This window comes from Peromyscus leucopus, chromosome 16_21 (genome assembly GCF_004664715.2).
Source record: "Peromyscus leucopus breed LL Stock chromosome 16_21, UCI_PerLeu_2.1, whole genome shotgun sequence".
NCBI lineage: Eukaryota > Metazoa > Chordata > Mammalia > Rodentia > Cricetidae > Peromyscus > Peromyscus leucopus.
The window spans coordinates 5,342,830-5,359,824 of record NC_051084.1 but is presented as its reverse complement, the minus strand read 5'-3'; the positions used below and the strand labels follow the sequence as shown (position 1 = coordinate 5,359,824).

Sequence of the window (16,995 nt, the reverse complement as noted above, 5' to 3'; positions counted from 1 at the left end):
AACTGACTCCAAGTTGTCCTCTGTGCGCACGCATGCACGCACACAAAATAAATCTAATTTAAAATTTTACTTTTTTAAAGAAAGAACACCCTTGCTCTGCCTGAGCCTCAGTTTTTCCATCTGTACATTGGCCTTGGTTCTTTAGAGGATATATTAAGGCCGCGGACAATGGAAGATTAGATAAATAAAATGGGTGCATTGTAGGTGTGAGGCCTTGTGATAAGTTTGTGTTTCCCTCCTCAATGTGTGTGTTCTTCCCATGTGGCCCTACCCTTCAGCAGTGGTCCAACCAAAGGAGCATTTGGGGAACAGTTTGACGCCAAGAACAAGCTGACTTGCTCCATCTGCCTGAAGGAGTTCAAAAGCCTGCCTGCCCTGAATGGCCACATGCGGTCCCACGGGGGAATGAGGGCCTCCCCCAGCCTCAAACAGGTCAGCAAGAGCCTGCCCGTCCTTTGCAGGTCACATGCTGCTTGCTTTGCTTTGCCGCTATCAGCGTGAGACAGAGGGATGTGTGCTTTGTGTGGGCGCCAGGGGAGGCGCGGTCCTCCCTGGGAGCCAGCCAGACCATACAGTCCCCACCTCCCCGGCTTCATAGACGAGGGTCTGTCCAAAGAAGGGCACTGGAAATCTCTCGAGGGAACACCATCTCTTTTTCCTAGAGAAGGGTGTGGAAGGAACTATGAAAATGAAAAGGCTATAAATCTGTAAATGCGGAGTATATGAGTGTGTAAATGTAACCTAGATTGTTTAAAGCACTCAAGACCATAATCAGATGGTCTTTGAGATCCGTGGTCAGTGGCTAAGAAAAAGCATGTAACTCTCAAGCTCTTGGCCAGCTACAGGGAGGGTCCAGTGATCCTGTCATGCCCTCAGTATCCAGGTAGGTAGTCAGGTAGGAAATCGTCTCCGGGTTAGGTTAGAATTCATAGAATTTTCTGAAAATTCTTAAAATACTGATTTTATGAGATTCAGTCTCCCATCTCTATTTCCCGCCTGTGCCAGGTAAAAGAATTTGTCTTCCCTTTTTAAAAAACAGTATTGTTGCCAGGTGGGTCACGGCTCATGCCTGTGTAATCCCAGTGCTCAGGAGACAGAGACAGGGGGATCACTGCAGGTCGCGGCCAGCCTGGTTTATATAGCAAGTTCCAGGCTAGCCGAGACAGGGGGATCACTGGAGGTCGCGGCCAGCCTGGTTTATATAGAAGTTCCAGGCTAGCCGAGACTGCATAGCCAGACCGTGTCTCAAAAGCAGAACAGGGAAATGTGTTTTAAGCCTCGTGTGGCATTTACACACTTGCAGTCCCAGCACTTGGGAGGCTGGGCAGGAGGAGCCTGAGTTTGAGGCCGGTTTGTGCCACCTGTGGAGACCTTGTCTTCAAGAAACAAATCAAAGCGTAGCATGTTTTGCATTTTCAATGTGGTTTCCCAACTGAATAACATTTCGGCTGCAATGACTGTTTCCATTAGATACCTGAATAAACTGAGGCCCGGGGCATGGAAAACCCCCACATACGATCACATGTTCAGTTTTAACTGAACAGCATCCCTGTTCTTTATTTCAAAAGGCCATGGAAGCCACCAGCTTTTTTTTTTTTTTTGTAATATTTTCATATAGAAATGATACCTTAAATGTAGCTCAGGGACCCAGAGTCACAGGAAGGAAACCACCCAGCTGTGGTTCTCTGTCCCCCCCCCCTGATATCCTGGAAACTGTCCCCCTTGGAGAGCTGCTTTCAGCCCAGGATCAAAGCCTTTATTGTCTATGTAGGAAGAAGGAGAGAAGGCCCCACCACCGCCGCCTCAGCCTCAGCCTCAGCCCCAGCCGCCACTGCCGCCTCCGCCTCCGCCGCCACCGCTCCCTCCTGAGGCCGACCGCCTCACGCCTATGGTCATGCCCGTGTCTGTCCCTGTCAAGCTTCTCCCACCCAAGCCCAGCTCTCAGGGCTTCACCAACAGCGTCGCTGCCACCCCCTCGGCCAGAGACAAGCCAGCCAGCTCCGTGTCGGACGACGAGATGCCTGTGCTCGTGAGGATGAACCTCTCTCCCCCCCGCTCTCCCCCAGGGGCTGCCCCCTGTGCGCCTGCTGTGAGTTGCTGCGCTGCCACACCTGCCTGGGCTGGGGACCCCTCTTTGCTTTCCTGGAGATGAGGACGGCTCCCCGGTCGCTGGCCCAAGCTCAGACCTAATGTCTCCCTCTCGGCTCGGGCTTTCAGGCCACACCTGCCATGGACCAAGCCATTCCACACTTGTTACCCCCGGCTGATGGTGTGGGTCCGATTCTGAGAGCCGAGGCGTTCTCGTGTTTAAACGTGAGCCGTAGTCCAGTTGGCAGGAATCAATAATAACCTTACCAGTTGCTCCGACATGGGAAGTATCTCTGCCCCGGATAATGAGCTGCTGTTGCCCCTGGCCCTTGCCCAAGACCTCCCGGGCTCCCCAGCTCCAGCTGCCGGAGAGGTAACCCTTGGAATGGCAGGTCCTCTGGGAAGTAGCCGCACCGTCCGTCCGTCCGTCCGTCCGCTCAGATGGTCTGCCTGGTCAAGAGTCAGACTCAGACCTGCTTAACTACCCTGGGGACTCAAATCCATTCCAGTCCCGTGATAAGCCCAGTGAGAGCCATGCGCTGTGAATCTCAGGAAAGCAAAGTGATTTGTGTTTCTCCCTCACTGTTAAATCCTCTGCCTTCGTCACGCCCTCCCTTCTCTCCGCCCCTCTCTGCTCTCTACCCTGGGGAATTTATGACCTCCGTGGCTGGCCCTACCACACCTGTCCCAGGCCACGGTGGAGTGGGTTGGGTCTCACGTGTCCTTAGGGAGTGAGTGGGAATGTAGAAGACATAGGGGTAGGCTTGAAACACCCAGAAAGAACTAGTTTGAGTTCTCTGTGTGACACTGAGACGCAGAAGAAGAGAGACTGAGGGACGGCCTCCATATTCTGGCCAGAGGGACCTAGCAGCCAGCAAAGAGGAAATAGCATACACACACACACACACACACACACACACACACACACACACACACACACCTTGCCTGGGGAAGTCGTGATATTTGGCGTGAAAGGCACTATGTCTGTCCTGGAAGTCCTCATCACAGGGGTCACAGCCACCCATCTCATTCAAGACAGTGAGCACTTGAGGGCCAAGGAGAAACCTGCCCTGGAGGTGGCAAGCTGGAAATACAGATGTCTTCTGCTAAAATGGTTCCTCAGACGTTTTCAGCTTTACATACAATTAAAAGTTCTCCTCACTGTCCTTTGGGCTTTTGGGTCTTGGTCTTCTCCAGGCTAGTGACAGACAACTATACAATACAATACAGTCTTCCCTCCTGACGCCACAACTCCCAGTCAGTTAAGTGATCATGAGGGAAAGAACAGCGAGAGACTTGTGCACTGGGCTCTGGAGCTAGGATGCTCTATGGGTGAGGTGCCCTAAATTCATTTTTGACTTAGTAATATTTTTCCTTTACTGTGAATTATTCGGATTGTAGCTCCATCATAAGTCAAGGCGCACCCGTACACCAGGTGGGTGGGTCCAACAAGCAAGACAGCGTAGTGGCGTTTCTGCTTAGGAGATCGTGAGGGGTTTTAGTTGGCAGAGTTGGAAGGGGTGAACTTGGTCTAGTCAGTTGACAGGCAGGCTGAAGTAGAAGCACCATGTGGGACGAATAAGGAGTGAAAGCCAAGTCCTTGATGTAAAAACCATTTTAAAATCCGGGAAAGGGCTCGGAATTCTACCCACAGCTCCGAGGCAATGCCAACATAAGAACGTCCCTCCCAGAGTCTCAGTTTCCTCGGAGCGTGGGCCTTCTCCCTCCCCTGGGGGCAGGAGCTTCATAAAATACAGTGCTTGGCTCTGCCCCCCAGAGTCCGTGGTTAAAATCCTTCAGCTGTGACCGAGTGTGACATTCTGAGCGGCGCCTCTGGCCCAGGTGGCTCAGAGAGGCTCGCCTGAGCCTAAAGGGGGCTCCAGGGCAGAGCTGAGGTCCCGAGAGCTCCACATTGCTTAGAGGATCTCCTCAGCGGATCCCCTCAGTGGTGCTGGACAGGGCTGAAGTTTCCAGATTCGCTCCTCGGTTAAGGGTGGGGATGGCAAAGCCGCGCCTTCCCAGCCGTCTTCTCCTCAGCAGCCTCCCTCCCTCCTCAGCAGCCTCCCTCCCTCCTCAGCAGCCTCCCTCCCTCCTCAGCAGCCTCCCTCCCTCCTCAGCAGCCTCCCTCCCTCCTCAGCAGCCTCCTCTCTCCTCAGCAGCCTCCCTCCCTCCTCAGCAGCCTCCCTCCCTCCTCAGCAGCCTCCCTCCCTCCTCAGCAGCCTCCCTCGGCCCCTCAGGGTCTCCCGGGGGCCTCAGGCTGTGGAGCGCCCCTGCTTGAGGGGAGGAGGGAGGCTGCAGGACACTGGCCTGAGGAGACCCCTGCGCCCTCAACCCTGCCCTTCCCGGAGCCCGGGCCCTGGAGGCTGAGGTGGCGCGGAGGCTGAGGGAGGCTGAGGGAGCTGAGGGAGGCTGAGGTGGCGCGGAGGCTGAGGGAGGCTGAGGGAGGCTGAGGGAGGCTGAGGGAGCTGAGGGAGCTGAGGGAGGCTGAGGCAGCTGAGGGAGGCTGAGGGAGGCTGAGGGAGGCTGAGGCAGCTGAGGGAGGCTGAGGGAGGCTGAGGGAGCTGAGGGAGGCTGAGGGAGGCTGAGGGAGCTGAGGGAGGCTGAGGGAGGCTGAGGGAGCTGAGGGAGGCTGAGGGAGGCTGAGGCAGCTGAGGGAGGCTGAGGGAGGCTGAGGGAGGCTGAGGCAGCTGAGGGAGGCTGAGGGAGGCTGAGGGAGCTGAGGGAGGCTGAGGGAGGCTGAGGGAGCTGAGGGAGGCTGAGGGAGGCTGAGGGAGCTGAGGGAGCTGAGGGAGGCTGAGGCAGCTGAGGGAGGCTGAGGGAGGCTGAGGCAGCTGAGGGAGAGGCTCCTGCGACCGGGCGGGGAGAGGCGCCCCAAGCTGAGTGAGGGTCGCCGGGCAGGTCATGTGACGGGGGGGGGAGCGCTTTTCCCATCACCCCTTGCTGCTGTCTGCACTCGCCCCGGGGGCACCGGGGCTGCTGCTGCTGCTGCCGCCGCGGGGCGGGCACCTCAGCCGCCCAGAGCCTCCCCGCGGGGACCCCCGGGGCCGGGCTCGCACCCACCCGCGCCCGTCGGCGGCGTCGGGCTCTGGCATGCCCTGCTTCTCCATGACGGCACGTGCACGTGCGGACCTGCCGGCATAGATGCGGCGGTGTGGCGGGGTCCCCGGGCGGGAGCCGGGGGTCCGGGGGCCCGGGGGTCCGGGGGTCCGGGGGGCGGCCGTGGGCACGGCCGGGCCGGGCATGGCCAGCCTGCGCCCGCCGCGCAGCCCTGGCACCCACGGACGGACGGACGGACGGACGGACGTGCAGGGCGGCCCGGCCACCCTCTGCAGACCTGCGGGGCGGCGGGCGGGGGCGAGCCGAGGGCAGCCCTGCCCCGACCCGCCGGAACGTTCCAGACCCCGGCCGCTGGCCGCGATGGCCGAGTGTGAACCCCAGCTCCCCTTCTCCCGCTCCAGGACATCCCCCGGAAGCATCTCCCGCCCATCGCCGCCGCCGCCAAAGCCGACGAGCCCCTCAAGACCCTCCCGGAGAAGAAGAAGTTCCGGCACCGGCCCGAGCCGCTCTTCATCCCGCCGCCGCCCTCCTCCTACGTCCCCAACCCCACCTCGTACTCGGGGGCCACCCTGTACCAGAGCCAGCTGCGCTCCCCGCGCGTCCTCGGGGACCACCTGCTCCTGGACCCCGCCCACGAGCTGCCCCCCTACACGCCGCCACCCATGCTGAGCCCGGTGCGCCAGGGCTCGGGGCTCTTCAGCAATGTCCTCATCTCGGGCCACGGCCCAGGAGTGCACCCCCAGCTGCCCCTCACGCCCCTCACGCCCACGCCACGCGTGCTGCTGTGCCGCTCCAGTGAGTCCTTTAACCCCCCGGTGTCACCCCTGTCGATTCTGGATACCACCCTGACGGGGATAGGGGGGAGGTCTCACCGTCTTCAACAGGCTAGCTCACCCCTCGGATTTCCGTGAAGTATCAGTTAATGTGTTCCAGATACTTTGCAAGGTTCTTACATCCTCAGCATCTCATTTAGTAGCTCAGGGGACCCAATCTGAGGAGAAAAGCAAGTGGAAGTGTCTTTGGGATAAGGAAACGGGAAATGTGCACACTAAGGCTGCCTTGGATGGTCATACAAGATGCTTAAGATAAATATTTAACAGATGTACATGCGGGGTTGGATGTTATAGGCAAGAGTAAATCTTAATCTTTAGTGTGCTTTATTCAAAAGAAGCGGGGGAGAACCAATCATGAACTCCCTAGGCGGCATGAGTGTAACTCCAGTTACTAAGGAGCTGAGGCAGAAAGATAGGGAAATCAAGGCCATCCTGGGCAACACAGGAAATCCCCATCTCCTCAGAGCTGTTGAAGGGACAGAAGGGAGGACCAAGGTCTTTGTAGCTAGGCTTCTTTCTGGTTGCCTAGAAACCGTGTAGCTTAGCCGGGCAACTTTTCCTCACACTGTGTGAGAATGGGTATCTTACTCCTGCAGACCCAAGCACTGGGGAGGCTGTGGCTTAAAGCTGTGGGAGAGTAAGTTCAAAACCAAATTGGGCTACACATCAAGACCCTTGTCTGGGGAGTGGAGGAGGAGGAGGAGAGAAAGAAAAAGAACACCTCACGTATTTGTCCAGCTCTCTAGAAACTGATGTGGGTTGGGTAGAAGAGCCTTGTTATTGCTGATTGGCTAATTACTGCTCAGCTAATTGCTCATTTGTTTTAGTGTCTTAGGAAGTTTTCCATGTTAGCCAGTAAACTCTAGTTTCTGTGTTTCAGGCAGTATCGATGGCAGCAATGTGACAGTCACCCCAGGACCTGGAGAGCAGACTGTGGATGTTGAACCGTAAGGAAAAGCCAATGATTCTTTCGAGCACAAGCCTCAGATGAGGAAAGATCTGGAAGCTTCTAGAAGGGCAGTCAGTGCTTCTCTAGTCAGTGGCCACTGAGAGGGGGGAGTTGTGGAAATGGTAGGACCGGGGCTTTTCTTGAGTACTGCTATTTCCTTATGGCTGCTAGTATTTCAGAGTCTTCTTAGGACTAAATGTGAAACCCTGGATTCGAAGAATCGAGCATCCCCACCTCCACAGGCCAGCCTCTAGACGGGACACTTTCACACCCCAGTGACAGTGAGGCCTCTCTCTTAAAGGTCTTCCTGAATGTTCTTCTTCCTATGTCCCCTCTTGAGACTCTTGGCCAATCTTACGAATGGGCTTGTGGAATATTTGAATCATTCATGATCAGTGGGGTACAGCACCCCCACACACATTGGTGGCTTATATGTCCGGAGACTCCAGCTTTGGATACCCAGAACCTCTGATAGTACCATACCTGTGTATAACCACTACAGTACCTCAGTAGTCTATCTGAAACATCAAGACTGCTCCAAATGACTAACAGGCAGATATTTTAGAGAGTACGGATACTGTAGACAAAAGGATGAGACATCTTTTCTCTGATCTGAGACAGATAAAAGTAGATTGGCTTGAGACTTCATCACATTACTTGAAATGGCACAAAAGTAATGTGGAATTATTTATTTCTGGATTTTTCCACCTAATATTTTCAGACATTAGTTGATCATGAGTAACTAAAAACCACAGAAAGCTGTAGATAAAGAGGCACTTCTTTACTATGGAAGGGCATAGTGGTTCATTTCATGAATGAACTTGGAAAAGAGGCCACGTGGTACAGAGCTTCATAGAGTCCAGAATTAGAAAGCTTGGGCTGACACCATTCTAGTGTTGATCTGTATTGAGTCAGTTTTCCGAGGCCTTTGTTGGTTTCTTGAATGGGAATCCTGATTACTGCCTTGTTCATATCACAGGCCTTTGTGAGCTTAGATGGCAAAATACATGTGACAATGGTCTGGAAGGGGTAAATACTTAGATTCTTTACATTGTTGCGCACACGGACCCCACTTCCAGTTCCATGGTATCATCAGCCATGTTCTAGGCAACTCCTCTCTTGGAATTAGCTGTCTTTCACTCCAGTTTCAGGGAGCTGAGAATCCCCAGGCAAAGGGCTCCCCCAGCCCCCGGTATTAAAGCTATTCTTAGCAATGAAAAGGCCAGGCCTGGACTTGCAAGAAGGAACTGCTTTCCTGTGTCTTCAGTTCCTGGCAGCTGCCACTGACCTAGGCCATCACATTGAAGACCACACTGTTTTTCTTATCATTAAAGACGCATCAACATTGGCTTGAGATTCCAAGCAGAGATCCCAGAACTGCAAGATGTCTCCGCCCTGGCTCAGGACACACACAAGGCCACACTGGTGTGGAAGCCGTGGCCTGAGCTGGAAAACCAGGCCCTCCAGCAACAAGGTACCTAGGAGGAGCCGGGTGGGTGAGGCTGCCTTCTCTAGTGGGGACATCTGGCTCCAGAATGGGTGTGGGCTTTCAGGGCACTGAACCTGTCTGATACAGTGACTTCTTCTTCTCACCAGTGGAGAATCTTCTGAATTTGTGTTGTTCCAGTGCGCTGCCGGGTGGAGGGACCAATTCTGAATTTGCTTTGCACTCTCTCTTTGAGGCCAAAGGTGATGTGATGGTAAGGAGGCTACAAAGGACACTTGGTGGGTGCTTTATCTCAGTGAGCAGGACCAAAGCTGAAAGCCTACAGAGAGAACAGTTCCAGTTAGACTCCTGCCGACATACCTGTTTCTAGATTATAATCGGAGCACATCTGTTCTAGGAAACTGGAGGTTCACTTCACGTGTCAGTGATGGAGCTAGGAGGAAAGAGTGACTAAAACAAGAACTGGCCTGAAGGCCCTCCCAGCTGTGGAGATCAGCCAGATGTGCATGCTTCCAGACCCCTTTTCTCTAACCCATTGTTTCCTTTTTTCCACCTTTAACACGGTTCTGAATGGGGCCTAGAGAGATGGCTCAGCAGTTAAAGGCACTGGCTGCTCTTCCAGAGGTCCTGAATTCAGTTCCCAGCAACCACATGGCAGTCCACAGCCATCTCTAATGGGATCTGGTGCCCTCTTCTGGCATGCAGGCATACATGCAGACAGCACTTGTACATTTAAAAAAAATGTATTTTATTTCTTAAATAAGTTTTAAAATTGAAAAAATATATATATAGTTCTTAATGGTGGGGACCTTCATTAGGGACACTTAGATGTCCCTAAGCCAGAACCATGGAGCCATCTCACAGAGTCAGAGCTGACCATTTGTCTAGTTATCCTTTACTACTGGCCAGATGAGTCTCTTAAGCACTGGTACATCTCTCTATCAAAGGTTCTGGGTTTCTTTTTTGTTGTTGTTGTTGTTTTTCCAGACAGGGTTTCCCTGTGTAGTTTTGGTGCCTATCCTGGATCTCCCTCTGTAGACCAGGCTGGCCTCGAACTCACAGAGATCCGCCTGGCTCTGCCTCTAAGTGCTGGGATTAAAGGCGTGTGCCACCGCCGCCTGGCCTAGGTTCTGGGTTTCTAAGCAGCTCCTAAAGGATCCTGAAGCTGCTGATCTGCAGACTCAGAGCAGCAAGATTTCTCTGCCTTGCTCAGCCCAAACCCATCCACTATCAACTCTGCTGTTGCCTTTTCTTTAAAAAATAAATAAATAAATAAACCAAGATGGGAGCTTTTCCAGAGGACTCAGGTTTGAGTCCCATCACCCATGTGGCAGTTCACAGCTGTCTGTAACTCCAGTTCCCGGAGAATCCAATACTGTTTTCTGGGCTCCATGGATACCAGGTATACTCAGGATGCACAGACATGCATGTAGACAAAACACTCATACACATAAAATAAAAATAAATAAATAAATCTTTAAAACACACACACACACACACACACACACAACTGGATTTGGTGGCGTGTACTTGTAACCCCAGTGCTGGGAAGGCAAACACAGGCACTTGGGTTTCACTGGCCAGCCAGCCTGCTCTGCCTGGTGACCTCCAGGCCAGTGAGAGACGCTATCTCAAAAAACAAGCACTTGAGAGATGAATGACAGGCTGGCATCTGACCTCCACATGCTCACACACACATGAACACAGACATATATACAAGCTAGCTGAAGAAGGCAGATCTGAGGGTTTCCTTGGTGACACTCTGGAAGGACAGTGTGTGGTGCACTTGTTATTAATGCAGCTGTTTCCATTCAGTGATGAGACCTGTGATTTGTCTATGAAACAGTCACCAGCCACCCACTTCTTCCTCTCAAGCTGTCCCCCAGAGACTCAGCCTCCATTCAGAGACCTCACTCATCTCTCTGAGGCGTATAGGCCTTCTCCAAGGAAGCACTCAAGTCTCAGTGGCTGTTTGGGTTTTCTGTCTTGTGACCAACTAACTTCAGGCATGGGCTAGGGGTTGGGGGCAGGGACGGTGTTAACATATTGAGTCCTGTTGGAGCTGAACAGAAGAGAGATTCCCATTAGCATCATCTGCCCCTGGCTTTCTTCCCAGTCCCACTGCAGTGCTAACCCTGGTCTCCACTTGGGTAGACAGGAGGTCTTCCCCAAGACACACACATACATGACTGACTTCTGTCTCTTCTCTCTGACTCTGCAGGCTACTCTGGAAATGCTGCTGCTGCGGAAGCCAGTCAGGTTAAAATGTCATCCCTTAGCAAATTACCACTATGCTGGTAGGTTGCCAGGAACCCTGTGCCCTCTTGCTTCCTGAGAGTGGGCAGCTCTCATGTTTGGCTAGGTGTCTTTTTTAAAAAATAGATAACACTGGGTCTTTTAGGCCAACACTCTGCCACTGTCAACATCTGCCCCTTGTGAATGTTCTAAGACCTGGGAGATGGTGCACAGTGGCTGCCCACCGGGCAGTGGGGCCTGTGTGCCAGAGGAAAGAGCCACCAAGGCTACTAACACAGCAGACAACTATTAGCAGCCCTGTGGCTCTGGAATCTTGAAAGGTAGGTTCAGGTTTTGATCGAGGTCTAGGCTCTCTGGAGACTTGAATGTTTTTCCACTCAGAATGAGGCTTATGTTCCATCCTCCTAGAGTTCTTATGAAGACTAAAGCCAGTGTATGTATCTCAAGGTTGAAACACCCTACAAGCTATTGCAATTCCGTCATTCAATGACTGTTTACTGGGTGTAGACGATTGTACTAAGAGGCAAAAGTGTACCTCAGGGTCTGAAGGAGTCGTGGGCTAGAGATGTAGCCCACTGCTTGCCTAGGGTATGCAAGGTCCTAAGTGCTATTCCCAGTACCAAAAAAAAAAGAAAGGAAAAAGCCACTCCAAGGACAAGATAAAGACTTCATGCATGCAAGTGTCTGAGGTGCGAGAGTGTGTGTGTGTGTGTGTGTGTGTGTGTGTGTGTAGTAGAAAACACCTCTAGATTTAAACAGAGTGAGAAGGAAACAGGTTGAGGAGCCTGGAGACTACAAATGAGGCCATGAATGGGTTCCACTAACTATGGAAATCTACCCATTCTTCTCTACTGTCTCTCCTCAGTTCTCCATGGCAGAGTGTCTGAATCTTCCATTGACCCTGGATTTTTTTGTTTTTAAGATTTTATTTGTGTCTCGTGTGTGTGTGTGTGTGTGTGTGTGTGTGTGTGTGTGTGTGTACACATAAGAACAGTGCCCATAGAAGCCAGAAAAGGGCACCAGACCCCTAATGCTGGAATTAGAAGCAACTTTGAGCCACCTGCTTGAGTGCCATGAACCAAACTCCTGCCTTTTGCAAGGGCAGTATACACTGGTGTCTCTCCAGCCCCTACCCCTTGATTTTTAATCACTTGAGAGTTTCTTTCGTGCCTTGGGCAGACCTCCCCAGGCAGATGCTGAATGCATCGTCGTACGGGTCTCATAACACTTATTAACAGTTCTTCACCAGGCAGCCCAACACAGCCCCAAAGTGAAGGCTTCTTTACAGGTACTGGATCACTCACCATTTGTCTCTTCCTCCATCCTGTCCTTCACTGTGAGTCAACTTTGCCACCTGTTGTCACCAGGTAGAAAGGCCTGGGGGCTGTTTATAACCATAGTGAGCCCTCCCTGTGGGTCAGATCCAGCTGAACTGAAGAAAGCTGGAAGAAAGAGATAAGCACAAAATGGATGATTGAAATAATGGCCTCAAGTAACCAGGGGCCAAAGGAGCCAACATCATCATTTCCTGCTTGTGTGGGTAGAACGATGTGGGAGCCCACCAGCCTGTCCTGAAAACAGTTTCATCTCTTAATTCCCAGTATCATCTGCTGTCCATTAAACCCAAGCAGGCCATCCCAACTTCCTGGATCCTACCCCAAACTTCTCCGCATAGGGGTGGGTGAGGTTGTGGGCTGGCTAGAAGAAGCTTCCAGACACTGGCAGACGCTGCTGCCCTTAGCCCCAGGTCACACTGTCTAACCAGAGCCCCAGTGTTGGTCATGGCCAGCTGAGAGCCACTTCATCTAAGAGGACATGATTCCTCTCCAGTTGTCCCCAGGATGGTAAACAAGTACTATTTCACTTTTATGTACATCATGACATGAAAGGACTGGAAAGCCATGAGCTAGAGCACACTCACCCCAGTCCCAAGCAAAACAAAACAGGAAAATGTTCCCAAGAACTTTAAAATCTGCTGAAATCCATTGAGCTTTTGGGATTGAGGATTGCTGGTTAATCCTCCCCGACTCCTTCCGCCTCAGGTAGCTTAGGAACTACCTTGCTTTCTGAAACCATTCAGCCTTTGGAGAGCAGAAACAGAGGTTACCAACACCCACATCTTCCAGTCACTTGCCTTCTTCTAGAAGTGATTGTAACCCAAGCCTCAGATGATATTCTAGAACTGTGAGCGGATGGGGCAGAGAACACTGTCCCTGAAGTCAGACGCGAGTCCACACCTTTAACAGTTGCCAACAGCTCATGGAAGACAGCTGAGTTCATCCCATCTTATGTCCCAGCCGCCATGCCATACTCTGGCTACACTCTGAAACCCCCAAATTTGGTTCCTGGATGTCACTGAATTCTGTCCCATCACAGTGCTGACCTGCCTTGGTCTCTGTGCCCAGGGCCATTCTATTACTCCCAGATGGACAGTCAGCTCAATTTCAGCCTCATTGGAACACTTACCTTCTCGTTCTCTGCTGGCTTCCAGCTCTAAGGCTGTGACCCACCTGCCTCCTGGAATTTCACTTTAGACTTCTAGTTTCTCTTCCGGTTTGGTCTCCGTTGCTGTGAGGAAACACTGACCAGAACCAGCACAGAGGAGGAAGGGGTTTGTTTGACGGACGTCTTACAGTCTATCATTGAGGAAAGCCGAGGCAGCAGCCAGGAAGTAGGAACTGAAGCAAACCATGGTGGAACACCGCTTACTGGCGTGCTCAGTCTGGCTTCCTTTCTTACACAGTCCAGGCCCACCTGCCTAGGAATGGCCCATCCACAATGGCTGGGCCTTCCTCCATCAATTAGCAATTAAGAAGATATCTCACAGACATGGTCACAGGCCAATCTGATGGAGGCAATTTTTCAGTTGAGGTTCCCTCTTCACAGATATGTCAAAATTTGTGTCAAGTTGACCAAAAACTGACCTAGAGAAGGAAGTCAGATCTAGGCTTTCCTGTGCCTGGGGGAAGACAGCAGGACAGGGGTCCTGGGCAGAGAGACACAAGCCTGTGGAGACGCCCTTCTCCCTAACTCAGGACCAGGAGGAGGAGTACTAGGAAGCAAAGGACCAGTGAGGTGGGCGTCTGGCCCAGACCTGAAGCTGCCTGCCAGAGCTGGAGCAGCCTGTCCAGCATCCTCAGAGGACAGCTGTGCAATGCCTCCAGTTCACACCAGGACGCCCTGGCCCCCTCAGCTCCATCCACCCACGTGTGGCTAACAGGCCTTTGCAGTGGTTTCCCTTAGCACCGGTATTGGGCGGGGAGTGTCCCGCTTGGGGAGCCGTGGTGGAGAGGCACCTGGTTGTGGTCAGCAGCCTTGATTTCTCCCCTGAACAGGTCCTTGTGCAGATGTGCGCAGGGTTGGGGATGGTAGAATTGGATCTAGCTTCTTCACAGGTCACCAGCAAAGACTTCTGTCATGTCCCACCACAACCATGAGCACCCATTGAGTCCTCAAACCCTGCCTTGAATTTTGAAAGGTGAATGAAACCTAAGAGAGACACCCTTTCCGTAAGCCAAGTAGGGGCTCTTGTCTTGGATGCTGCCCAAGGTTAATAGAGACAGAATTATGTGCTTGCTGGAATTACTTTGCGAAGAACACAGCTGTGAGCGCCTTGTTCTTTTAACTGTAGAGGAGTAGCCTTTTCATGACAGGATCTGGGTCATTACATTCTCTGTGCCTCAACTGATACAGCACTTGCAAAGACAATGTTTAGTGACAAGTTCAAAATATGGGTTCAGACTGAGGTGTCCCTCCTCCCTGCACCTAGAAGAACCTAGAAGAACCTAGAAGAAACTCGATAGCGACCTGCATCCCAAGGGGGAAAACATCTGACCTGTATAACTCTGTATGACATTGGAAGTCTGTGCAAAGCCTCCTGCATGTCTCTGCTGTAACCACAATAACGACACCAATAAAAGTTTTGTGTGTGTGTGGTTTTTTTTAAATCCCGAAAAGAAGCCAGAAAGACCCTCTAAAAAGATACTGTGTCCAAGTTCTCTCTGCCCTAGGAATGTCTGTTTTTAATTGCCTGGATTTGCTGTAGATTGCCCCCAAATTAGCCACCGTCCAGAGCCCGTTTCCCAGCAACAAAAGCTCAGTGCATTTTTCCTCTAGATACTACTCCAGTGCCCGTTTCATCCAGTTAATTAGGCTCTTTGTCATTAGCCTTAATCGGCTTGTTAGGGGGCCCTGCTGATAATAGCCCAACAGCCAGGCATCCCCAGGTGGAACAAGAGTGTGGGGGAGTGTCAACCCACTAACCCCACTTGCCAGCTGAGAGAGGGCGGGGCTCTTACAGTGAGAGGCAGAGCTGTGAGAACCCAAGCACGGAGTTCCAGCAGGGACAGGCAGCCTTGACGTAGTCACATATCAGAGGGACAGTGTATGTCCCATAGCCTGAGCTGATACAGAATCTGCCCAAGTGACCAGTAGAGACACAGAGCATCTGTTGAGCACATAAATGACCAAGCAGTGTCGATCACCGTGAACTGGCCACCATCCACGGAGAAACTAAGAAGTGGACTTCCCTGCTGTCCCAGAAGGAAGAAATGCCTGGGGCACATTCACAGCCGAAGCTCTCCTGACAAAAGTCACCCTTTGTCATGGCCTAGAGATGTCATATGCTCAGATGTCATTTTATCTATACCAAGAATTCAGTCCAAGGCCCAGGGGTGGAATTCAACTCCTGAGTGTAGTCCCTAGTCTCTAGAGGCCATCTCTGGGGTGTGTGTGAGAGAGATAGGTTTATTGTCTGGTCTAGCCTCCGCTCTTCAATTCATAAATGCCCCGTTGAGCACATGCACACACAAACACATACAAGCGCTGTCCTTTTCACTACACCACACATCCTAGGGCTGTACAAGCGCCACCCTCTCTAGGCTGTGCTTCCCACCTGTCACTCAGAGTACGGGTGACAAGAAAAGAAAGGGCGCCACCATCCCACCTCTATCCAGGACTAGTGAAGATGTGCGACAGGAGACCTCGTTACAGAACCACACCCCAAGGCACCCCCGAGAGGTCTCTTTCTTCTTGAAGTGTGGGGACTCCTGCCAAGCAAGGGGACCAGCAAGCTGTGGACACACAGAGGAGTGGATATCTCCAAAGGAGGCAGAGCTCGGGACTTAGCCCTGCTCTTTGGACCAGGAGTGAGATGGTGAGCCCGGCAAGCAGGAGAAGTACGCGTAGCCTGCCTAGAGACGCTGCAGGCTTGAGAAGGCTGGATGACCCTCCGGTGTCGCCAGGTAGAGTGGCAATAACTCCAATAAATCTGTCATCTGAAGTTGGGAAGAATTTTCATTGATCTGCTTGGAGGTGGGTGTTAGCGGGGTTGGGTGCTTCATCCGAGGAAACACCAAGGACCACCATCCTCGACCTGCAGGGGGCGCCCCAACAGCCCCTGCTGTGACTGAGCTGTGTGACAGGACACCATCATCTCCTGACTCTGCCTTTCTGATCCTCTCACCTCCTTGCTGTTTTGATGGACGCCTGAAGGGGGAACCATGACTGCTGTTTAGTCACTCAGCTAAAGTGGCTGGCTGGTGAATCTGCTCTGCTTTCTTCCTCTTTCAACCTCTCCAGCAGCAGAGAGGAGCTGGAAACCCCCTCCCCGCCAGGCCCAGAATGTTGGGCATAATCTGAGGAACACTGTGGAATGACTATGAAGGTACAGATGTTCCCACCCTCCCTTACACATGTTCATACACACACACACACACACACACACACACACACAGTTGTGGTGGTTTGCACTTGAAGTCAGGCTCTTCAAATCCTGAAGATCTGGAAGAAGATGCTTCTCCACAACATTCTCTTCAGTGCTGTCAAAATGCAACCTTACGCCAGGCAGCTGTGGCTCACGCCTTTAATCCCAGCACTCGGGAGGCAGAGCCAGGCGGATCTCTGTGAGTTCGAGGCCAGCCTGGGCTACAGAGTGAGACCTAGGACAGGCTCCAAAACTACACAGAGAAACCCTGTCTTTTCTTTAAAAAAAAAAAAAAAAAGGCGACCTTGCAAACCAAAGGAAATGAGTAGTTGCTCTGCCTTTAGAGGCCCAAGCCAGCCAGCCGGACTGTGGACTATTCAGAGTCTAGAACCAGAGCTCTTGGCTGGAAGACCCACCAAATATGTATGTGGAAAGGGTGTTTATTTCAGACACCTGCATTTACATCACTGAACCACATGCTCCTTCAACAATCCCAGGATGGCTGCCTACCAGAGAGGCTCTCTTCATTCACCCAGTTTTTATATGCTTGAAGAGAAAGTGCTATTCAGATTGCCTGTGCTTAAGTCCTGGCAGATGGCCAGAGTAAAATGGAAAACTTGGACCTGCCCTAGGTGGGAGTAAAGATGCCATGGGGGTCTGG

The 16,995-nt window shown here is 52.3% G+C and overlaps 1 protein-coding gene across 9 annotated transcripts in view; it reads left to right on the top strand.

Annotated features, from left to right (window-relative positions):
* Positions 1 to 16,995, top strand: part of Trerf1 (transcriptional regulating factor 1) — a 229,999-nt gene that overhangs the window by 191,116 nt on the left and 21,888 nt on the right. For 4 of the 9 annotated variants that reach the window (XM_037199860.1, XM_037199861.1, XM_028887182.2 and 1 more), the window contains exons 7-13: positions 279 to 432; positions 1,772 to 2,089; positions 5,547 to 5,940; positions 6,859 to 6,925; positions 8,262 to 8,401; positions 8,524 to 8,627; positions 10,596 to 10,671. In XM_037199860.1, coding sequence (XP_037055755.1) covers positions 279 to 432; positions 1,772 to 2,089; positions 5,547 to 5,940; positions 6,859 to 6,925; positions 8,262 to 8,401; positions 8,524 to 8,627; positions 10,596 to 10,671 — 1,253 coding nt within the window. The remainder of the gene's footprint in view (positions 1 to 278; positions 433 to 1,771; positions 2,090 to 5,546; positions 5,941 to 6,858; positions 6,926 to 8,261; positions 8,402 to 8,523; positions 8,628 to 10,595; positions 10,672 to 16,995) is intronic. The other 5 variants (XM_037199864.1, XM_037199862.1, XM_037199863.1 and 2 more) reach the window with 5 other exon arrangements.